At 41.2% G+C, this 25,273-nt stretch overlaps 1 protein-coding gene across 1 annotated transcript; it reads left to right on the plus strand.

The window, feature by feature from the left end:
- The first annotated feature begins 1,040 nt into the window (after positions 1–1,040).
- On the plus strand, positions 1,041–21,156 carry NAPG (NSF attachment protein gamma). Its single transcript, XM_018572891.1, has 12 exons — positions 1,041–1,159; positions 2,667–2,734; positions 3,890–3,974; positions 6,309–6,326; positions 8,204–8,234; positions 10,172–10,281; positions 10,923–10,989; positions 12,001–12,071; positions 14,049–14,127; positions 15,535–15,614; positions 20,247–20,376; positions 20,929–21,156. The coding sequence occupies exons 1-12, from the start codon at positions 1,104–1,106 to the stop codon at positions 21,076–21,078; spliced, it is 945 nt and encodes a 314-aa protein (XP_018428393.1). The 5' UTR covers positions 1,041–1,103; the 3' UTR covers positions 21,079–21,156.
- The last annotated feature ends 4,117 nt before the right edge of the window (positions 21,157–25,273 follow it).

Raw genomic sequence — 25,273 nt, forward strand, 5'->3', positions numbered from 1 at the left:
TGAGGTTTATAACCTGTAAACTTTTCTTTTTTTGCCACCTGTATCCCATTGGGAAGATGTGTAGAGAAAGAGAGATGAGGAGATGTGTAGAGTAAGTGAGATGAGTAAAGTAAGGGAGGTTTATCACTTCCTGTTCTGAAAGCCATAACAGGAAGTGAGAGGAAATTCCTCTAAAGAGAATGAGTCAGCATGGTTACCAGAACAAGTGTCCCCAATGGAACATTTCCCAGCTAATCCAGTTTAACAACAACCAAAAATGTGTGATTTTCTTTTATTTTCATTGATAATGGTCATCAGGACAAATAGAGACGGTGGATCTCCCTATTGGGGACACAGACAACAATAAAAACCCTACAGATGTTCTAATCCCAATTTTTTTCTTCAGTTGCACTTTAATAAAAAATTACATTGAGAATACAAGTCTTCCATGATAGCAGTGTAAAGCAGATAACAGATACAAACAAAGCATAGTATAAGCAATGACACACATTCACTTTAATACAAAATGACATCACTGGATTGAGCTGCCGTGGAGATTACATGTTTTATCTTGGTTGTGACTAGTTATTTCATACCATGACATCATTGTTTGACGTGCAAAGCTGCCTGCAACCAGCTGCTGGGTGCTGTCACTCCACCTAGGAAGTGAGAATTTGAGAAAGAGAGGAGTCATGGGAAATGTAGTCCTATGTCACTCCTCCTAGGCAGCAGGATGCTGTACAAGTCTCCGCCTCTATTCAGCAGTCTTTCAGGATGGATGTTAAACAAATAGACAGTTGTGAAGGATTTATGTTTGTATTTGTATTGTATAGTTAGATTTAAATATGATTTCAGCTCTGTCCTAGCAGTAGAGGAAAATAATATCCTCTGGAGTTGTGTTTTATACGGTAGTGTAGCCATTTTCTTGGAGACAGCTGTACTATTTTAATTGATGGTCTCCATAAAAATGGCTGTGGATATATCGCGGGACATACTGCTTTATACATTCTTATACTGGGTTTTCCCCTGCTCACCATTCAGAAGTCGCTGCTTTCAATGCATGCTGACCATCCCCGGCACGGCTCCTCCTCCTCGCTGACGTCTGATATTATTCCAGAGCTGTCATGGCGGCTCAGAAGATCAATGAAGCTCTGGAGCATTTGGTCAAAGCAGAAAAATGGTAACTAAGAGAGAATGTATGGCTGATGTGTATATAGGCTGTCCATTGATATCAGTGTTCTGAGAGGAAGTCAAATCTTGTAGAGTCACTGCTGTGTCATACTACTGTTTACTATTCACTGCCATAGTGCTGTCATATCTGTCCCTCACTGCCATTGAGATACGCACGTCTGTCATATCTATCCCACACTCCCATAGAGATACACACTTATGTCATATCTATCCCTCACTCCCATAGAGATACACACTTCTGTCATATCTATCCCTCACTCCCATAGAGATGCACACTTCTGTCATATCTATCCCTCACTCCCATAGAGATGCACACTTCTGTCATACCTATCCCTCACTCCCATAGAGATACACACTTCTGTCATATCCAATAGTCACTCCCATAAAGACACATACTGCTGTCATGTCCAACAGTCACTCCCACAAAGATACATTGTGCTGTCATTCCATCCCTCACTTCCATAGTGATAAGCACTGCTATCATGTCCACCAGTCATTCCTATAGAGATACACACTGCTACCATGTCCCTCCATCACTACCATAGAGAGGAATACTGCTTTTATATCCATTTCTCACTCCCAAGGAGATACCTTCTGCTGTCATTTCCATCCCTTACTCTCATAAAGATACATACTGCTGTCATACAAATCATCACTCCTATGGAGATGCACACTGCCGTCATACCAATCCCTTCACTCCCTTAGAGATACAGAGTGCTGTCATGCCTATCCCTCACATCCACGAAGATACATGCTGCTGTCATGTCTATCCCTCAATTCCATGGAGGTACATACTACTGTCATGTCTATCCCTCACTTCCATGGAGGTACATACTGCTATCATGTCTATCCCTCACTTCCATGGAGGTATATACTGCTGTCATATCCATCTGTCACTCTTATAGAGATACATACCTCTGTCATGTTCATCCCTCACTCCCATAGAGAATCATACTGCTGTCATATCCATTCCTCACTCCCATGGAGAATTGTATTGCTGTCATATCCATCCCTCACTTATAAAATGAGACACTTTGTTATTAGAGTAGGGAATGATCAGAATTGTGTACAATATTTGTATTGCTGTCTGTCTGCGTCACCCATTGCTTGTATTGGTGTCACAGGGACAGGAAGGAAGGGAAATCTCCCCAGTGGGATCACAGACAGACAGAAGAAAATAGTGCAGAGATTTGGACTCCTCCCCACCCGGTCCAAAACTAAAATAAAGTGGCAGGCATTAGGGGCATATTTATAAAGCAGTGAGTATGACATTCACCAAAGATATACTCCAGGTGACTCAGAGGAGAATGTGTGTATTATATAGTGAATAATTCAACACCAGTTAATGTCTCATTCACTGCTTTATAAACATGTAAGAGGTGTCAAAGCTTAGATTTTCTTGCCATCACCTCATTGTCTGCCTCTTTGTGTCCTGTTCTGGTGTTGTTTTTTCCTGTTGTGTATTTACAACTTTTCATTGTAATTTTGATTTGTAGCCTAAAAACGAGTTTTATGAAATGGAAACCGGACTATGACAGCGCAGCCTCGGAGTATTCCAAGGCAGGTATGTACTTCAGGCTGAGGAGAAGTGCGGGGACCAGATTCAACCTTACTCAAATAAATGATTGTGTGTGTGTGGGATCTGACAGTGTGTATGTCGGTGTCAGATCTAACAGTGTGTGTGGCCCTCTGGACACGCCGGGGGCCATAGTTGAGGCACTCTATAGTCACTAAGTTGACCACTGCTGTCCTGGGGCATTCTGTACATTGCAAAAATGTGATGTCCAGATAAAGTTGCCTTATTTTTAGAATTTTCTAAAAAAACTTCAAATCTACATGTTTGTTTGTTTATTACAGGTATTTATATAGCACCGACAGTTTATGCAGCGCTTTACATGGTACACATTCACATCAGTCCCTACCCTCAAGGAGCTTACAATCTAAGGTCCCCATCTCACATGCATACATAGAGGGCCAACTTAGAGAGGAGCCAATTAACCTACCAGCATGTCTTTGGAGTGTGGGAGGAAACCGGAGTACCCAGAGGATAACCACGCAAGCGGTGTTTTCAAACATGGTTAGCTGTCCCTGGACCTTCTAGCTAGTAGTTTCTTGTATACATCTACAGTCTGTTTTTCTCCATTATGAAAATATAATCCAGAGGTTGGGTGGTTGCTCTTGCTTGCTGGCCACTGCATGGGATGGGTGGCCAATAGGCAGGTGCGGAGGGCAGGACAACACACAACCATTCTGGCAACCAAGTCAGGATTTATATAGATACTCTGGTAATAAACAGAAGATACAGTACATGTGACTGCTGGAGGTGTGTGCCTCATGAGGAGATGTGTAGAGTAACATGGTCTGGGGCCAGTGTACCGTGTATGGAAGCTTCATAAGATTATTATTATTAATAATACTTTTTCTCATAATGATTGTTAATAAAGTAATGATAATGGGGAGAATGAGAATAATAATATCCATCCTTCCTTTTCTTCCTTCCTTCCTTCCTTCCTTCCTTCCTTCCTTCCTTCCTTCCTTCCTTCCTTTCTCCTTCTTCCTTTCTCATTTCACCTTCATGTATGAACTTGTTTGACATTCCATTCCAAAACCCCAGGCCTTAATATGAAGTTGTTGTGTGCAGTTCTTATAAAAACAGTCTTGTAGAGGTAGTGCAATCACATATAATACTCATCTTTAACAATATTTCTGTATTTTACAGCCGTTGCTTTTAAGAATGCTAAGCAGTATGATCAAGCGAAAGATGCATATCTGAAGGAGGCTGAAGCCTATGAAAATAACAAAGCGTATCCTTCATGTCTGACCTTACATAAGCAGGCTACAATATTTTGGGGTGGGGGTCATATTTTGCCCAGAGTGGGGATTTGAATTGTATTGTAGTGCAACAAATGTTTCATTGGTAATCAAAAGATACCACACATCAGTGACGTAACTCTTTGTTTGGAACCTTTGCTTGTAAAAAGGCAATAAATATGCCACACTGTGTGACAAAAAACCCCCAATAATTTTACACGTAAAGTCTATTTGAAGTTAAAACAACAATAGGCAAACACTGAATAGAGATTGGAAATGTCAGCCTGCAGAGAACGAGTGCTGCTGTCTGTGTGAGAACAGCGGTCTCTCTGCACTGGTCCTACACCTTCTTCAACCCCCCCTTCCATGCCTCATCACCACTACAGCAATGCGATTAGCAATGCCTTCTCAGCACACCTTGGCAGCTTAAAGGAGAACCATGAGGTGAGTGATTTCCACCCACCTCATAGTTCTAGTCGACCTGTGACAATGAGACTGTCACAGGTTGGCTCGTTAGATCGGGAGGTGAGCGAACACATACCGGGTTCGCTCCCCTCTCGATCCTGTCACGGCTCTCTACCAGCACTGACTGGTGGAACGGACGGGGTAGGGGGCGGGTACAGCTGGCTCTGCCTCTAATATTGTCTGCCTCCAATTCTCTCTGGCGTGACCAAGACTTTTGTGTTTCTGTTTACAGTGAAATCACTTATTCACTTTCACACCAGATAAAGAAACACTTGGCAACCAGTGAACACAGTGCAGCATATTTGTGAACTCTATAGATACAATGCTGTGGCTTGTTTATAGAAACTGTGCCTCTGATGGTGATATTTTCTCTCACTTCCTCCCATAGGAGATCAGGAAGTGAGAAGGACATACAGGGCACTGATAGCAATAAAATCACTTTTTAATAAAGTGGAGATGAGTTAGAAAATCTATAAGAATTAAATTGATCTGTATGTCCCTGTATCTGCTCACGTCTTGCTGTGTCACCAGGACAGGAAGAGGCTAAACCTCCCCCTTAAGGTAAATGGACTGCGATATAAATCTCTCCATTACAGCATCTGTCCAAAACACTTTGCTGGGTTAATGCTTAAAGCTGAAATCTGGGATTAAACAAACAAAAAAAAAACCCTGCAGGGGGTCACCTGCACTGCAAGGGTTTAATGCTTGTTAAGTTTAGGGTTAGAGGAATAAGCTGTAATTAGGGATGCACCGATACTAGTATCAGTGCCGATACCGAGTATTTTGGCGTAGTGTCATGGAACAATTTTTCTAAAACAATACAGACTAATCATTTTAGGACAGTGGTGGAGTGCCTGGGCCAGGACGCAGCTGCAACCTCTGCAACCCTGGCAGTTCTACTACTCACTTCAAGCTGTAGAGGGACTACAAATCAGATCAATACATTATACAGCAATGCAGAATAATACCATTCAACTATAGAGGACTACAAATCCCAGCAATACATTATACAGCAATGCAGAATATACAGCAATGCAGAATAATACCTTCAGCTGCAGAGGACTACAAATCCCAGCAATGCAGAATACCATCAGCTATAGACGACAACAAATCCCAGCAAAACGGAATACAGCAATGCAGAATAATATGAAGCTACATACTCTGTGTTGCTCACCAGGGCTGTGCGAGTCTCAGGAGGCTGTGCGAGGTGTCGCCAGGATTGTGGCCGTTCTCCCTGGGGCTGTGGGCGTTCTCCCTGGGGCTGTGGACGGTCTCGCCAATGCTGTGGACGGTCTCGCCAATGCTGTGGACGGTCTCGCCAATGCTGTGGATGGTCTCACCGGGTCTGTGCGCGGTCTCAGCACTGAACTTTGTTTTGCAGTTGGTAAGGATTCCAACAATAATATAGGGATCCACCTGCTCTCTGACAGCTGGCTTTGCCTCTCTAGATCCAGAGCCAGCTTGTACCTGCCCCCTCGGCTGTCTGTCTCTCCAGTGAGATCTGGAGAAACAGAGAGGGGAGGGGGGGAATCCCTGTAGGTATCGGTGACTGACAGTCACTGCTCTCTGCAGGGAGAAGCCACCAGGAGCTGATTGATGAGTGGTCACGTGACCACTCACCTCTCAGTATAGGGATGTTGTGTTCCATGCAAGCTCTAAGTATTGGGAAGAGTACATTTTACTCCTCATTACTTCTCCTTTAACAAGTCTTCTTTGATTTTTCCTTAATTAATGTGTTCTTTATATTTACCATAAATAAAATATGTAGTCTGCTTGTGGTTTACCTAAAGTGATTAAGGTAAAGGAAAATAGTTTGATTATATCATTTGCCTTTGAAATCCTTAATCAATTATTCCGTCCAGACTTTTCCATGCTGCCAAGTGAGTATAATGTATATCAATGTGTGTTATAGATACTTGCTCTACTTACAATACCAACAGTACATTGACTACGATAAGAAGAGATGAAGCCCAGACGAAAGCTCATCAACCATATAGCTTGTCAGTCAGTGGGATTTGCTTTCATTCTGCTGCATAGAATTGTTTTTTTTTTTAATTATTCCGTGTCTCTATCCTGTGACCTTTTTGACCAGAACTAGATGTGAGGAAAAATCCCAAATGATGAATTGCCACCAAAACAGCAATAGAAGGGATATCTTACAACGGGGCATGTGTTCCAGTGACAATTGTCTAAGGTTGGCCTTACACTATGAAAAATATTTAATATGAGGACAAACCTAAGCAATCTATTCAGTCAGCATCAAATCATGCAGGCTCTTGCACTACATAGTTGATGGTAGATCAACTATGATCAACTGATTGTGCAATCTGATTGTACAATCAGATTGCATAGTGTATGGCCAGCCTAAGAGGGGATTTATTTCACATTGAAAATATTTCCTTTAACTTCCTGTTGGGTCTACAGTACAGGAAGTAGAGGGATCCCTCCAGTGGTGCTCAGCTGACAAAGAAACCTGATGGGCTATACTCAATCCCTTCTCCATGCACAATGGAATCAGTTTTGGTTCTAGATACACTTTAACAATACTTGCTGCTGCACATGTTAATTTAGCATGCCTTATTTCCTCTCATGGTGTTAGTCTTTATTGACACCACCCTACCATCGTTTGTATGAATTAATGTTACTGTCCCCTTGCCGCACTGGAGAAAATACATTGAATAAGCATTACCTATAATAATAATAATAATGTTTTATCCAATACAGTTGGTAATGGTTGACAAAAGATACAGGTCCATCCAGTTCAACCAATATAGTCATGTGTGGACATCCATACCCCTTTATATTTTCTAAACTCATCTAAATATTTTTAGAATTATCTACAGTCTCATCTGATACCACTAACTATGGAAAGGAGTTCCACATTTTTACTGCTCTGACAGTCAAAAAACCCCTTGTGCATTTTTTGTCCAACTTCATGTTCATGGCCACATCTCTTCTTCAGAGTCCTGCAGCCTGTTTATTCCCGAGACTGTAAAATCAGTACTCCTTGTTACCAGTACAGTTTGATAGCGTTTTAGCTAACCCATAGAGCAGGGGTAGGTAACTCCGGCCCTCCAGCTACGCTTTAACTACAAATCCCCACATCTTCTGCCTCTAGGAGTCATGCCTGTACCTGTTCAGCCTTGCAATGCCTAATGGCATTGCAAGGGACTTGTACACTGATACATTCATGGGACTTGTAGTTCCACAACATCTGGAGGGGTGCAGTTGCCCACCCCTGCCATAGAGCCCTATTCGAGCGTGAAAATCAACATCTCGTGCAGTGTTAAAGAAAATCTGCTGGCCACTTTCTGAAAATGCTAATTCTCTTGCTTCAGTGCTCTCGTAGTCACTGATCCTAGACGAGCATGCAACCAGTGAAGTCCGAAAATCTGATTCAAGTCAAATATGCGACTCAATAGTGACTCAGTGGGATCAGAATGATAACGTGGCATCAAGCATTTTCAGGAGCAATGGTCTGCGATAGCTGTCTTTGTATTTCTGTCTGTACAAGTTTTTGTTAAGATGGTAAGAACTGTCTCTTTAAAAAGCATCAAAGTAAGCTGATAACAGATTCATAGCTGTCTTGTTATGATGAGCACATAGACTGCGAACTGCCTCGAGCTGTACTTTACCTTTTACACACTATATTCATACACATCTGTTTCAGTAGTGTTTATCTCACGGATATATTTGTCAAGATCTGAGTACTGAGACTTTATGTTCATTGTTAGCATGTTTTGCTTTCATTCAACAGGGCCTTTGAACAAGCAGGGATGATGTTAAAGGTAAGATGAGTTTATTTTTCTCATTAACGCAGAGCACCAGCTAAAAATATTTTCTGGATTTAATTAGACTGGGAAAAGTAAATCTTATCCTAAGCCAAAAATAAGTATTTGCTAGTAGTTAGGCTTTAAATATGGTAAAGCTTGGAGGCCTAGTCCTCCAATCTTCAGGGCTGGATTGTGAGCGGGTTCCTCTAACAGTGACCATGTCCCATTTTGGTGACATAGCTGCTGGTGCAGTGCAGGCATGATGACATCGGTGAGGGGTAGTAACAAGCCGGTCAGAGACTAGCATGCAGGGCAGCTTCAGAGGACCAGTCATCACAACTGGAATCGGTGGGAAGGAAGATCACAGAACCATGGATTAAAGACGATCGCCAGGAAATCTTTTTATTAACCCTTGCAGTGGGGCTACCCCAGCACTGCAAGGATTATGTGCTAACAAAGTTATACTCACCCAAAGCCCCGGGCTGGCCAGCTGTCACAGCTTTCCCTGCAGCCTGTATCCTCCTCTGCAGCACATTGGAACCTTCCTCACCGTCCTCATGTCTATACACTGTGTTGATTTACGGGACCCTAGACTGCTGCAGAGGAGGGGGGAGAGACACCAGAAGGACTGGACTAAGAAGAAGCCAGCTCGTAGCTTTGGGTGAGTATAACTTTTTTTTTAAACCTAGACACAATCAATTAACCCTTGCAGTGTGGGGGTAGGTGCAGGGATTTTAGTTCACTTACATGATTTCTCTCATGTCTATACACTGTGTATAGATGTGATGATTCACGGGACCTTAGAACACTGCACAGGAGAGGGAGAGACACCAGAAGGACTGGTCTAAGAAGAAGCCAACTCGTAGCTTCGGGTGAGTATAACTTTTTTTTTAACCTAGACACAAACAATCAATTATCCCTTGCAGTGTGGGGGTAGGCGCAAGGATTTTAGTTCACTTACATGATTTCTCTCATTAAGGCCCTGATGAAGGGGGTGTGTTTTGGACCCCTGAAATGCATGGGCTACTCTACTTGCATGCCCCCTGACCCTAATGAAATAAAGTTGTATCTGGACTATTTTAATTTGTGTGGTGCTTCAATTCCTACATCTACTGGGTTCACCTGCCCAGTTATTGCAGTGTGACAATGCCTCTGATAGCCCAACCTTCCTTGCCACCTCCACGCAGCAGGACTCCACCCTGGGTAAGCTCCAGGATCAAATGGTGTTGGAGCTTACCCCGGTGAATGACATCACAGCCCTTCCCACCATTTAACAGTGTTTAAGCTTGGTGATATGCTTCTCAGGCCTGAGTGCTTTCACAAGGGAGAAGTCACATGCTCCCACATACCCAAAGGCCCTCTTCCGTTAGAGCCCTGAGTGGACAAAGCATCTTCTTAATAAATATTTTCTTTGTGACTCAAGTGTCTTCTTCTTTTAGCTATGTTTTGATATAAGACACTATTTCCCTTGGCCATCTTTTATTCTTATATTATTGAGAACTGGATGGAAAACGTAGTAGCAGTACCATATTGTTGGTAACAGTTTTAAAGTATATCCACCCAGCTTTAAAATATTTGTTTTTGGTGAAGAAGGAAATTAAGAAATAAATCATCTCTTTGCTATTAGAATCTCCTGTAATACCAACTTGAAGGGGCTGCTTATTTTTTTCCCTTCCCCTTTGGCAAGTCAGTTGGTCATTATGAACAATGCTACCATGTTTGACATTCTAAAATATTAGGTAATACTGTACAGCTTGTCTAATTCTACATTGTTGCTTTTTAGCTTTATAACGTAGTACATTTTAACACATTCATGTAGCTACTTGCATATGTTGAAGTTGGAATCCTCGACTAATTAAATGGGGGGGGGGGATTACGATTTGTGGCCAATTTCTTGTGCAACTAAATGGTGAATTATATAAAGCATTTCTGTTTGCGATGTTGCATTGCAGGAGATGCAGAAGCTCCCAGAAGCCATCCATTTGATAGAGAAAGCCAGCATGATGTATCTGGAGAATGGAACGCCTGACACAGCTGCTATGGCACTAGAAAGAGCTGGCAAGTAAGTGAACATGTTGCACTGTTATGTGCTGTTCAGTATATGTAAAAAGATGTGTATTCACATAATTCTTGGGTTGCTTAAGCCCCAGACCCAGTCTATCAAAACCCAACAGACCTAAAAAATCGACTTCAAATTAAAGATTAATGGAACATCTACAGTATGTCAGAACATCTATCAGGTTTTATTGCTGATTGTGTTCCCTCTAGGAAGATTCACCCTCTGTATTTGTCTTTGGAACCATTATCAGCAAGAGATTTTTACACCAAATTTTACAGTGGCCACTGGAGTTGAAGGGAAATCTTTCAATGGGGACATGTGCTCCGGTGACAGCTGTCGAAGAGGGGAATCCCCTCATTTGTAGAGATTTCCTCTCACTTCCTGTTGTATCCCTGGGTAAGGAAATTAATGGAAAAAAAGCTCATTTGGGGCACAGACTATAAAAAAAAAAACTGATAGGGATTTTAACAATTCCTCACTCTATCCAAAATCTAAAAAATTATTTTTGGCTTTAGAGCTACTTTAAGATTTGTAGAGCATTTTTATACATTGTAAAGAATTTGTACTATCTGTGTTTTGTTCTTCATTTGCCATTTTTCTGCAACATAATGACATAAAAGAGCATTCTTTTTCTTGTATTTCAGGCTAATAGAGCATGTGAATTTGGAAAAAGCTGTTCAGTTGTACCAACAATCTGCATCCGTCTTTGAGGTGTGTTTCATTTTACTACCTGTCTGACTCAGGATCTTTTGTTCCAGTACTTCATGTATCGCTAATTATGATGCAGCAGCTGGGTACGGAAAAAGTATGTCTCCTTCTGATTCCCAGTCGTTTTAATTTAAAGCTGTGGAATGGTGATGGAAGGCATGGTGTGTCTCTCTCTGACCCCCAATAAAGTAAACCTGTTTGGGTTAAATACTCAAAAACTAATTTGCCAGGGCATACCTTTAATTGTATAGTCAGAGTGTGCAGTGTGTAGGTATAAATACATTTGCCCTTACATCCCATGTTTCAAAGCTCGGGCCTGACAATGGGGGGGATTTATCAAAACTGGAGCAAACAGAAACTGGAGCAGTTGCCCATGGCAACCAATCAGCATCTCTCTTCAGTGTGCTCAGGTAAGATTTGAAAATGAGACCGAGAAGCTGATTGGCTACAGTGCAAATCTGCTCCACATTTTGTTTGCTCCAGTTTTGATAAATTCCCTCCAATATGTCACTCAGACACCTAGCACTGAACTCTGGAATGTAATAGGGGTTGCATCTATTTTTCCCATATCAGATATATGTGATGTATATGATTTACGTAAATACCCAGATAAGGATGCTTCAGTTATTGGTTGCTGGCACATTGAATCATGTGATGGCTTGGTTTATCTCTTTGACTTTCATTTGACAAGATGTGTTCACTAGAAATGTTAGCTCCATGCAAAAGCCTCGGCCGTCACAAAAGTAAGAGCTGGTTTTCTGTAGTATAGTTTTGAGAGAGCGACATCTTCATTGTGGCACAAATACAAACTTTGTATAACTTTTTACTTCTCTGATGAAAACACATCAGAAGCCTAACAATTGGAGGAAAAAAGAAATAGGGAAAATACAGCATGTACTACCTTCTGAGTTTTCTATAATAGAAAGTGACAGTTTGACATAATGTATGACAGCAGAGGTTAACAATGTCTGACTTGTGTGAAGTATAAAGTATTTTTCCTTTTATTGATTTAAGAATGAAGACCGTTTACGTCAAGCTGTGGAACTTCTAGGGAAAGCGTCAAGACTTCTAGTGAGAGCTCGACGGTAATTCACTTACTCATGGGTATTGGTGATATTAAAGCTGAACATTTTTTTTAGGTTGCTTGGTTTTTTTTTTTTTAGTTCAGCAAAGTTGCCTCTAATGCTGGATCTACTGTCTCTGGATGGCTGGTGGTATTCATAACAGATACTACTGTCAGCTGTGATCTTCCAGGCACTGTTGTGAGTTCTGGCTAGTATACATTAAAGAAGAGAGTCCCTCACTCTCCTCCTTCCTTCCCCCTCACCTGTTATTAACATTAAACATCTTATTTTATTTTGACAGAATACAAGGCATTCTGTAATTGGACAAGGGGTGGTCATGTCATTCACCCCTCCTCCTCCCCCCTTGTTCAATCACAGAATGCTTTGTATTGTTTAATAATAATATATGATGTTTAATGAATGGATGAGGGGGGAGAGAGAGTGACTCTCTTCTGCATTGTATGAGCAGTGGAACTTAAAGCAGCAGTGCCCGAAAGATCAAAGCTGACAGTAATACAACTATCACTCTGATGTGAATACAACTAATATTTTAAGCATCCCCAGCAGCTACCCAGATGTAGTATTTCCAACATAGTACTTTACAAATAAGATAATAAGAACATGTTTTTCAAATAGCTATTGATGAACTCTTTTTCAGTATATGCATGTCCCTCTTTTTCGCTTTGTGATTTATATTTTTGTGTTTTATGTGCCTCATAGGTGTCTATTTTTTGATGAGGTCAGCGTTATCTGTGGTTAGAGGGGTGGGCATTGATGGGTTTAATCTCAACTACTTATGAAATGAGAGCAGTCTCTTGCTCCCTGCTATGGTCCTACTTGCCCTGAGCAATGTGCATCTAGATCATCAGACTGCTTAGGCTAGATTTATATTTTATCTCGGTGGGGAGTCCAGAAGGGAGAACCATGATCACATACGTCAGTGAGGCTAGACCTTTCTCAGTTGGCCAAATATTGGAAGAAGGTAGTAGGTGGTGAAACCTGCATATGTTCATCTAAAATGGATCAATTCCTTTTAGGTGGTCCTGCACTTACCTTTTTTAGTCTGCGTCGATTTTTCTATCCCTGTGAAGCACTTTTGCATCCTAGACCCAGGCTGTACACAGCACCCTACCTTCTGCCCAGAGTGATTATGCCCAAAGTCATGTTTCTTCTCAGTGCTAAGCAATATTCCTGTTGTTGAATATCAGAGCCCTACTGCTCACTAAAGTTATCTCCTTTTAATTGTTGAATGATAAGGGCAATTCTTGGTACCAGTAGGGGTTGAAGCTAAATCTCGACTTGGATAGAAGTAGAGGCTCCATGTACTCATTGTTATTGGCCTAGGATCCAAGGGGGAACCACATAAACACAGATTGATCTGAAGACTACTTCAGTACCACTGTTATCTTGCAAGTATATTAGGACAGGTCAGGTTCGCTTTAAAGCTTATCTTCAGGATACTGGGGTGGGGTGTATTGATGGATTCAACGTGAATATTGCAGCAAAAGCTGGTTTTGTTATTTTATTCTTATTCATTTTTTATTTTATTTTTGGCTGCAGTTCTGCTTTAAGGATAACTGATTATTGTTCTCACATTTGACCTGACTGCTCACATTTTGGTCATGGTCATTTATTATTTTTTAAGGTGTAATGCTAAAACAGTTGATAGAATGTATTCCTATCAGCACCAATGCAAGCAATTTAACAAAAGCAGGTTTCTGAAGGGATTATTTACTTCACCAAGAAGATAATCCTATCAGTATTGGTTTTGTCTTTTTGCTGTGCACAATACAAATTAAATGAGTGCTCAGTAAATCTCATTCAGAACTGTGTCACCTGCATTATTTCTGGGTGTTCTGGGAGTCTCATTTGTCAAAGCAACAAACCCTCCTAATCATTTAAATCTGTTCCCTGTTATTGCCACTGTATGTAATTGTTCAGGCTATGACCAAATATAAATTGACATTTATTTAAATCCTTTTTTTTTTTACTTTGTAGGCTAGATGAAGCTGTGGCATCTATTCAGAAGGAGAAAAATATGTATAAAGAAATAGAAAATTATCCAACATTTTTTAAGGTATGGAGCGGTGTAATGTCTGACACTTTTTTTCCTAAGGAAACTAGCGTCTCACCCTAATTGTATAGTCCTAAAGGTTAGGGGATACTCGGCAATACAGTGAGAGTTTATTTGGGATTGCATAATTGAGTGACATCCGACAATACAACCCAACATTGCCGAGCTTTAGATATTTTTATATCAGCATGATTTAAATGGAATTTGAAGGTAGCGTTTGGCCATTGGTGGTCTTTGCATGTCAGATTTGCCTCTGAGAGGCTTTCGTTTTTTTTACCAGGGACCATATTGAAGTATTGTGGCTGGAATTGGGATGACAAAAAAATGTGACTGGTTTGTCAACATTTTCTATTTGCATGCTGCAAACACATATCTGCTAATGCGGCAGTCCCTACAGGTTTTGCTGCCTGAGACGATGTTGTTCCGGGAGGGGTGTGTGAAAGGGTGGGTGTTGGCAGGGAACACTTGTCATGCCAGGGGGCCTGTCGGTGCATCGAGGATTTGGGGGGGGGGAGGCAGTGCAGCACCGGACCGTGCTGTCAGTGGCTCTGTCTGGCGCCCTACCCAGCTCACTGACATCATTGGTTGCTAGCAGCTCGGAAGGACACAAGCCAGAGCATCCCACTCAGCTCTTGGCAAACGTTGACGTCAGTGAGTTGGGCGGGACGCCCGGGCGAGCATCACAGGTTGCTAAGAGCTCCCGCCCCCAAATAAGATGCCATCTGAGGTGACCTCCTCGGGCTGCCTCATCATGGGGATGGCCCTGTGTGCTCATCTGCGAATGATTTTCTAACTTAGGACTAAATTAAGGTCTAGAAGTGTACAGCTAGGATGTGTGTATTACGTTGCCATCTTACCTACATATAATGTGAGGACTAGCTTGTATTTGTATAATATCCATGTGTTCTCTATCAGTTTAATGAGAGTAGGAAATTTAGACTTCAGTGCAGTAGAGTAAGACATTCTGCAAGGGGTCTATTTTAAAAAAATTTGCATAGATTATGCGTCCAGGGAAACTTCATTTAAATTTGTTGTGTGGGACTTGACGAGCTGTTGTGAGAATGGAGCAAAAACGTATGTTGTTAGTGTAATTTTTCTTCTGGTGGAATGTTCTTCAATGGGTAAAATACCACATTATGGCTACTAGATGGAGATGAGGATCATGGGAACAAATACTTTTTGGTAAAGAGTTACAATGTTGCAATTCTAGATCTGATGGAGTGAAATAATATAAATAATATTCTCACAACAGCTGGTTAACTTGAACATAACACATGCAGTTGTGCTGGATGAATAAGCTATGCACATTTTCTAGGACTATATAATAGTCTTATTCTGTTTTTTGTGATCTGACTGGAGTGTTAACAATCATATCTTAATTTATAACTGATTTTGTTCTGTTTTGTGCAGAAAACCATTGCTCAAGTGTTGGTACATCTACACAGGAATGACTTTGTGGCTGCTGAAAAATGTGTCAGAGAAAGTTACAGGTGGGTGCTGATGCAGAACATGTATAAATATGGGTAAATATGAAATCAAATCTAATATTTGCTTTCTGCTTTTGAAAAAGACTGGATAGGAAGGGCTACAGCCCTATTTGGTATACATATAAACACAAGTATATAGAACACAGTTGGGTGTGATGACCAACAAGTAGATAAAAAAGGGGAATGGAAGGAATGACTCACTATTTGCTGATTCGTTGGTGGTTAATAGGAGAGGCGTTGCCCTGTCCAGGGGGACGCCTGAGATCGATGGTAGTATTGTCTCCGTCTGGGGCTGGTGCAGACTAAAATATATCTGTATATAGAGAAGCGCCAGGTCACAGCTGGACAGGCTGAGTCAGGCGGGGGAAGCCGCTGAATCTCTGCAGCCGCGAATGACTGGGTCTTGCTGTCAGTGTGAGGCGGCGCTGGATGGCAGTGTGACGTCAGTGAGGGGTTGGGAGAGAGCCGTCCAATGGCTACGCGTTTCGAGGCCGGTGCCTCTTTCTCAAGCCGGAGTGGAGTCTTTTTCTTTGTGTATACGCAGGGTCCCTCTCCCTGCTTAAGGAGGCAGCACGCCCCCAGCCACTAGTTGCTTAAATGCACATTGTACCATCAGAGTAATGCGCTTACTACATTTGCCGTTCTTTCTGCTTTTGAGAAGCAGGTGGAGCTTTAGGTTCCTTTTTCATGTTTTAAATGCTTATTTGACGAGAGTAGCCTCTACAGTTATTTTAAAGTACACTTTCAAAAGGTATACACATAAAGAGACAGCAAAAATAAAAATCACCCAAACTACTATAGCTTCCCCTTAATCTGTTACCAAATAACGTTTTTTCTGTATATACTGTATGTATGTATAAAGGAAGTATTACAAAGGAAGGTGACATTACATGTACCCACTTTCATATCCTACTATGCTGGGTTTTTTTTTCCATTTGATATTGTTTATGTACATTTACAGACAGAACTCCTTCTAGTACCAGCAGAGACACTTTCCAGACTGCTGTCCAGTATTTAACATTTTCATCCTCATGAATTTGTCAGCTTCGTGTATAAATTTGCACAGCAAACATTTTAACTCCCTGTCTTGCTCTTGGAGATCTTTTACCAACATGAGCAAATTTGCTTTTGGTCCATGCTATGGTAAATGGAGAAATCATACTACTTATGGTATAACTGCAAAAAATTGCCAGTTTGTACTTAACCCTAGAAATGCATACATAAAAGTAATTGATGTCCTATTTAATTGGGTCTGGGCTATGAAGATGGCTTTGTTGGAGCTAGAGCGACATAAAGACCCGTTAAACAACATAGGCCCTTCAGTGTGATGTTGCAAGGTTCTAGGGTGAGCATAGGTGGAATATTTTTTGTATCTGATCCAATTTTTGCAGATGAGTGTAAATCGTAATGACATTTGAATGATGCAAACAACTACTATTTGAAAAAGGTGATTCATTTTTACTCAAAATTGTTTGTTGGCCCAACTGTTTGAGCTAATGATGTTTATATGATGGCCTCCATATGTTGGGCCCGTTCATCCGTATGCTGGGCTTGTGCCTATATATTCTGGGCTCATATCCTGGGTTCGTGCCTCTGTACCCTGGTCTCTTTCTCCTGTGCGTCGGCCTCCTTCCCCTGTGCGCCGGCCTCCTTACCCTGTGCGCCGGCCTCCTTACCCTGTGCGCCGGCCTCCTTACCCTGTGCGCCGGCCTCCTTACCCTGTGCACTTCTTCCCCTGTGCGCCGGCCCCTTCCCCTGTACGCTGGGCTCGTGCCTCCGTGAGCTGGGTTCTTTCCCCTGTACAATGGGCTTGTGTCCCCGTACGCTAGACTGGGAATTGTTTGCTGTTTGGTATAATTCAGGCATTGGTGGGTGGAAATCCTGTATTTAGTTTTCTTCACTCCATTAATCCGATTAATTAGAAGCGTTTTAAAACTTTCCTATTATTGTATAAGCTCTGTTGACGTAGCAGTTTTTACAGTGTAAGCATTTTGATAATTGTTCTATGGTTCATGCTTTCGTCCTAAAAGTATTGTAAAATACAACACATACTCACCCAGAGAGCTTTTTCATTGAATTATTTTCTTTTGTTTATTTTATAAATCAATAATAACTCAATTGCGTGACCTTGTCTGCAATAAAACCAATTTAGCAAACCATTGGAGTGCACCACTAGTAATGGACAGACATCTATTTTGATACACTATATTTTTGTGAAAACAGATGTCAGCATAATATTTTTGGATACCTCAACCACTTAAAAAGTTTTGAAATAAAAAGCAATGCCAAACAAACATTTTTTCATACATTGTAACCATGATGCAATCACTCCAATGATTTACAGAAGAACTTTGGGCATAACTTTTATTAACCCTTGCAGACGGGCTGTGCCCGCACTGCCAGGGTTAACTGCTCGTTTTTGTCTAGGTGCTAAAAAAAAAGTTATACTCACCCGAACTGCTGAGCCGGTTCCCTGCTTCTCCGGTCTCTGAAGCCTGTCTCCTCCTACGCTTCAGTTCCTCAGTGTCCTCACGTCTATACAACGTGTATAGAACGTGATGATTTAATCTCCCTGGTGGTATGATTATTCAGGATTTTAGCATGCCAAAGCGGTACATTGTTTTTCATGGAAATATGTTGTTTTATATTGTAGGCCTGTAATTCTTAGTAAATCATCAAGACAAAATGGTAATGTAAATCATAGCAGATTACATTGTATTGTGTGTAGTCTGTGTACATTGCATCTTTTCACTTTTGAATTTTCCGACGGCTCCGCCCCCCGCTGTGACGCCGAAAACGAAAGTAAAAGTCAGATGCCGGCATCGGCTGGCTGCGTACAGCAGAGGACACCGCGGGCTCGTAGGGACAAGGTAAGTGACACTTTTGTGCAATCCCGAGTGTGGCTCTGAGTTACCGCTCTTGGTACTAAAAATTAACCCCGAGCCATACTCGGGAATACCGCCAGGGAGGTTAAGGGACCTAAGGGGGAGAGAGGCTGGAAGGACCAGTCTAAGAACAAGCTGGCTCTGTGCATCAGTAAATACAACTTTTTTTGTTAACACCTAGTCAAAAAAAAAGAGATCAGTTAACCCTTGCAGTGTGAGGGTAGCCCCACTGCAAGGATTAATAAAAAGTTTTGCCCAGAGTACTTCTTGAATACACATCTGCCGCATCATTATTGCACCATTTCGGTCGGTATAGATGCCAGCAGGTATGTGTTTCGACTAACCACCGCCCAGAGATGCTCTTAGTCCCAGAGCAACTATATCAAGACCTGACTGTAAATTATTGTGTATTATCTCACGTCCGTAATAACTCATCTCACACTTTCCAATCTCCTAACTGTACAGACTTATGGATCTTATACCAAGAAAGGCTTGCTGAATGGGTATAGCGCTGTGAAAATGTGCCATTAATCTTGGTTGATTTTTGGGTTAGTCCTGCATTTCAAAAAGTTGAGAAGTATGAAGAATGATGACGTGAGTTTATTTAAGTATAAGGCTGCCTTCAACCTCCCAACGCAGACGCTTGCAAGGAACGGAACCCGGAAGACGGATGCCGGCATCGGCCGGAGGACACAGCGGGGATCGTGGGCAAGGTAAGTAACGCGCTGTGTAATCCCGAGTGTTCCCGAAAATTAAACCCGAGCCACACTCGGAAATACCGCCAGGGAGGTTAAGCTGTATTTCCCCTTTTACAGTCAAATTTGAGAATCCCCCTCTGTTTGTTATGTGTTCCTATTCACACAGCTAGGGCTACAACAACTAATCGACATAATCGATTATAATCGATTATTAAAAAAGTTGTCAACTTTTTAAATAGCATACATAAAACACATTCCAAAAAAATATTTCTTGCTTTTTGTGGCTGTTTGTTTTGAGCTGGATTATGCATAGGACACTACGGGCAGCTTCTATTGTGTAGAATAGATGGCAGGGAACAGATAAGGGGACAGACTGAGGGACAACTTTCTAAGTGCAATACCAATTGTATGAGAAAGGATTGAGATCATTAACCCTTTGTTAGGATCGACAGTCCCGTACATTTAGTTTACAAGTGATAATGATATCTGCCAGCAGAGTACAGAGAATGTTAATGATGGCATACAACTTGCCTCATCCCCCTCAGACAGTGTGATTTAAGCAGGATTTTTCTGTCCTGGAATTTCCAGAAAAGAGCTTCTAAAAATGTAAGCAACAGTTTTGTTTTTTATTTTAAGCTGTGTAATTGGGAACAAGTAACAAATATGAAGTAGGTGTTATCCCAATTTGGCTGCAAAAGTGGAAATACGCTTTACCTTTTTTTTTCTCCTTTTTTCAATCCTTCTTAAAATGTACTTTTTGTGGTTTTCAATGGTCACTCGACTTGCATTGCTGGGGTTGTATGGTAAGGGTGCATATCTATGTGGAGCTTCTCTATCTCTATCTCTATCTCTCTCTCTCTCTCTCTCTCTATCTCTATCTCTATCTCTATCTCTATCTCTCTCTCTCTCTCTCTGTCTCTCTCTATATCTCTCTATATCTCTCTCTATCTCTCTCTATCTCTCTCTATCTCTATCTCTATCTATCTAGCTGTGGCTTGGTTCTTGTCCCCCATAAATAGTCATAAGTGCTGACACCCGGTGTCTTGATTTAGTATTCCAGGATTCAGTGGGAGCGAGGACTGCACTGCACTCGAACAGCTATTACAGGGTTATGATCAGCAAGATCAAGATCAAGTGTCTGATGTTTGCAACTCTCCTCTCTTCAAATACATGGATAATGATGTAAGTTCAATCATTCAGTCAATGTGTCAACATAACAATACTATAGGTGATTGTAAAATAATGTTTGAGATTAAGATTATCATCTTCTTTGGGGCTTTATACATTGTCTCTGTTTATGCACTAATCAAAAGGTCATTTACAGAGACACTGTTACAAAGTCCCCTCTCAAAATCCCTTATATTCGCCTCACCTAAGCTCCCCTGCTGCACCTTGCTTCTCTGCAGCCGTCTACAAACCTGACACTTACTGATGTGTTGGGGCATGTGACATGCTCCCCTGTGACATTGCTTGAGTCTGCCAGCCAATCATTAGGCCCAAGCACTATGTGACCAAAGGAGTGACATCACCGCTCCCCTAGGTTGCTGACATAATTTCAGTGCTGGCTGCAGAAGAGGAAGAAAAAATATTTCCACAATAATAATCCAGCATTTGGGTTGGTGGGTAATGCTATTTATTATTATTATTATTAATGTTATAAATGGGACTTTAGTATTCCTTTTGATATCTATTAAGCATCATATACTTCATGTATTTAATTTTGTTTGCTCATAGTATGCTAAACTAGCTTTGAGCCTGGGTGTACCGGGAGGTGGAACCAAGAAGAAATCTCCGGCAACCTCACAAGATGCGGCCTCCGCACCTAATAAGGGAAGCTCCAAAGCTGAAGAAGAAGATGATGAATATGCAGGAGGACTGTGCTAATACTGTACTTTGTCTTCTTGTGACTGCACATGTATAAGTGGGATACAGTCTGCTCAGAATAAAGAGGATGTGCCTCTATGTGGATGTGATATGTCACTGTTCATAAATTGCTTTGTCTGGCGCAAAACAAGCACTCATTTCCACTTCTACCACATTCTCTATGATCAGAGCTCCACTATTGCAAATATTTATGAAAAGGTCTATGGATCAATATTATGCCCCAGTGCAGCACATCTAGGAATTATATCTAGAATATGAAGTATAACTGTGGTATGTAACCTTATTTTGTCCTTTACAGTTACTAGTTTCTCTAACTAAAGTGAATGATGTTTGTACAAATGTGTTTTCTGTAATTATGACATGGCAATTAAATATTTAATGATGGTGCTTTATGTGATTGGAGCTGCTTTTGATATACATGTATGAATATGATTTAATATATACTATATACCTATCCATTGAGTTTGTGTAATATTGCTGGTTTTAGCACTATGGCTTTATGGTAGCATTGGGTAGAAACAAATGTCATGCAGACGTACTAGAGCTTGGTAATTTATACTGTCTAGCAGGTCTGAAATCCAGGAGAATATATATAAAATGGTTAGATATTCATTATATACTCAAAACAAATTAGTAAACAAAACTTGAGATTGTAGTCCATCACAGGAGCAAGCTTGGAGTGGTGGTTAATTTACAAACACACACAGGGACCATGGGGAACAAAATTAGCCCCCCTCCAGAAGGAAGGACAGTGTCAGCACCAATTCAGAGATGATTTGAGGATCTACAGCCGAGTGATACACAAATACGATACATTTTTATTGATAGTTAAGGTGCTTAAATTCATTTTTTAAGTATAATTTCTGAGTTTACTGTCACTTTAAATAAAATCCTTTGAATCCTTTTTCATGTGCATATAAAAAATGCGTTTGTACATTTTTGTGGTGGTGAAAAAGCTTGGGAGGGGGTGAACACTTTGGCATCCTCGTCTGCCAAAAGACATTGTCTCAGAACTGTGACAGGCCTATGTATAGCTTGGACAGGGCATAGCAAAGCTGCAGATGTAGATGGTGGAAATATGAGAACCACCCACTGCTAGCTGCTATATCTAAAGAGCTAAAATTATAGGTGTTATTAAAAACATAAAACCTGGGGAAAAGTAAACCACTGTTAAGCTGTCCATAGTGACCAATGGGATTACCTGTTAATTTTTGTCAGAATAGGAGGTGAAACCTAATTTATTTGCTACAGGCAGCGACTCTGCTTTTGTTACCATTTTCTTTTCTCAGTCTTTAAGTTGACCATACATGACTCAAATCTTGTCCAAAATTCAAGCTGTGGGTGGCCCTGTTGGCACCACCCAGATTACTCCTCTTCGATTACGAAAATTGAAGCAGCTGGGTGTAAGATGCAGTCACTGTTCGGGTATTCAGACAGACAGTATTACAGCAAATAATACCCTTAGTAAATTGTAGAGGTGCCTATATATTTCAGATGGCAGCTGGAAAAAAGAGACCACTGGGTGACTTACATGCTCGGGCAAGTAGCGTGTACTTGTCCCTGACACAGACAATGTTGCCCCATGATTGCAACACATCACTTCACACTTGTGCATTACAGTTGCATCACATCACACTGCATTAAATCAGCATACTGTTCACTGCACCAAAGCATCAAATCCTCAATTCCCCCTATTTCCAAAGCTGTTAATAAACTTAAGTAATCCCCTGTATTCATCTTGTGTGGCCGGCCTAAACGGAGAGGCAGAGGTTCTGCATGTGCAGCTAATAGAGGCAAGCAAGTTTTGCATCTAAAAAAAATACATGCAAACAATATGATTCACTCTTCAAAGTGAGGAGTGGACCCCTTAGACGATTAGATGTCCAGGATGGAACAATGGCCGTAGCTTGCACAGTGCACTCGAACTTATTTTATTATATTTTTTATTATTTATTTCACTATAATATTTTCACTACTTAACATTGGCTGGTGACTGAGTAAAAGTGCTTGGAGTCTGCACAATATTTCAGGATTTTTTTCGTAAAAGGAGAATACACTCTAAATTAGATTTCTTGATTTAAAACCTCTCTGGTCTTGTGAAAGCTGCTGTAAAAGTCTGTACAATAATATTTTTGGCTAATACACTCCAATTCTTGTTTCATGATAAAACTAGCCTGATCTTTCCCTCATAAATGAATGCCTCATAAAGTTGCTTAGATACTGTCCATTGACTGCACAATTTTTCTGCCTGTTTTTTATGAAATAATACACACATTTTTAGGGGTTTCTTTTATTTCAATACTTTTATTTGGTGGCTTCAATAAGAAAAAAATTGATCTGCTTTAAAAATCTGTTCTATATGTTATTATTTTCTGTTGAGTGAGTCTTCCAGTTCTTTTGAAACATCAGTGTGCACCTTTTACATTATGCTATCAATACCCTCCATCCACATTGTCATAAAAGCCCAGGGATGTGTTTGATGGCAAAGCCAAAAGCTCTTTAATATATAAAAAAAACGTGCAGTTAACACCAATAGAACGCCTTGTCACCATCATCCCCTCTGCAAGGCTAGTGCCTGAGCCGATAGCCTTATCTTGCAAGGAACCCATTGTTTGAATGTTTGCAGGAACAAGGTTCTGCTTATGGAATTTACTAGATGTCATGGTAGCCATGGCAAATGTGGGAACAAAATATGGGGTGCTTTGGAGCACCTTGTGGGAGGGGGGCAGCCTTTTCCCCTTAGCTGTTCCTCCTTCACCTATGCCTGGTGTATTCAGCCACCATCAGAAAGTGCAGCAGAAAGATACTATTTTACAAGGGGGTGCTTTGTGCTGCTTTTTGAATAGTGGCGGTAGATCTGCAGGATGAAAAAAAACACACTCATATCCTCTCTACACTGCCTCTCTGATATATTTTAAACTGTTGAAGGAAGGGTGGGTGTGGATACTTGCACCTTGTGGCAATCTTACCACTTAAAATGCCCTCCTCCCGTGATAACAAGTCCGCATTTGCTGTGTGCCAATCCTCTCCCAGTCTTCTTCACGGGGCCTGAGACTTCTGTCTTCAGCTAGTCTTCATTGTTAGGTGGCCACAGAAAATTTAACTCCTACCCATATGCATGGAACTTGCTTTGTCCTGGAACTTGGCTTATACACTGAATTGCAACTGCACCGTATTGAGTGTCCAAATGCTAAAAAAAATGATAGCAGCCTTTTCTGTCATAAATTTCTACCTGCTATCAGTTTTTAACAATTTGACTGTAGTCTTGCTTTAGCACTGTACACCGATTTTCACCCCCTTTCTACTCACTGGCCTGCAATAAACATGTTGCTACTGAAGTCTGAGAAGTATGAACTTCCATATTAAATACTGGTTTACTAGGAACTGAAACCAGAATTAGAACAACAAGCCAAAAATATCAGTGGCCACATTTCTTTCCTGACAGTTTTTCTTTAACCACCATTTTAAATGGCGCTTGAACAATGCCTAGCAATCTCTGTGCCGTTTTGAAATCTTCTGTGCTTCTACTGCTACCCAGCACTGTGCAGCAGAGTCTGTTCACACACTAAGGCTGAATTTTTGAGAATTCACATTATTTAGGGCCCATTCACATCATACTGGTTCCTGGTGCAGTGTGGTAATGCACAGGGTTTTTTTTATACATTGACTTGAGTTGTGTTTAGGCAGCCCATTCATTGCAAGAGCATCAATCCAGGGGTGTTGCTAGGCTTGTAAAAGACCTGGAGAGTAATACTGCATCTTGAGTAGCATGCCACAGCGAACAGTGGGTGTGGCCAAAGTGCAATAACAGAGAGAGGGGCTTAACCTGTTTGCTGCTACTGACATAAGGCTTCTGTCAGTGACAGCAGAGACATGTGAACAGATGCTACAGCAGCAGGAAGTTCATTTACATTTACAAAGCTGTCAGCTTTCTGTTAGTAGTGATTTGGGCACTCAGCCACTGCTACAGCCTGTGGAAGATGCCGCCTCACTTCCTGACCAGGACCCAGGCTAGGGTTGCCACCTTTTCTTCCATCGAAACCCGAACACTCTAGCGACGCACAGAAATGTTTTTGGGAGAATGAGTCGCGGCTTATTCATATGTAAATAGAATCACCCATTAATATGTAAATATCACAGTTGACACTATTTTCAGTGGGGAGGCCCGTAGCCCCTATCTCAATTTTGGTTGCCC

Source organism: Nanorana parkeri, unplaced genomic scaffold, assembly GCF_000935625.1.
Source record: "Nanorana parkeri isolate BGI_ZX_2015 unplaced genomic scaffold, ASM93562v1 scaffold2161, whole genome shotgun sequence".
Classification (NCBI taxonomy): Eukaryota; Metazoa; Chordata; class Amphibia; order Anura; family Dicroglossidae; genus Nanorana; species Nanorana parkeri.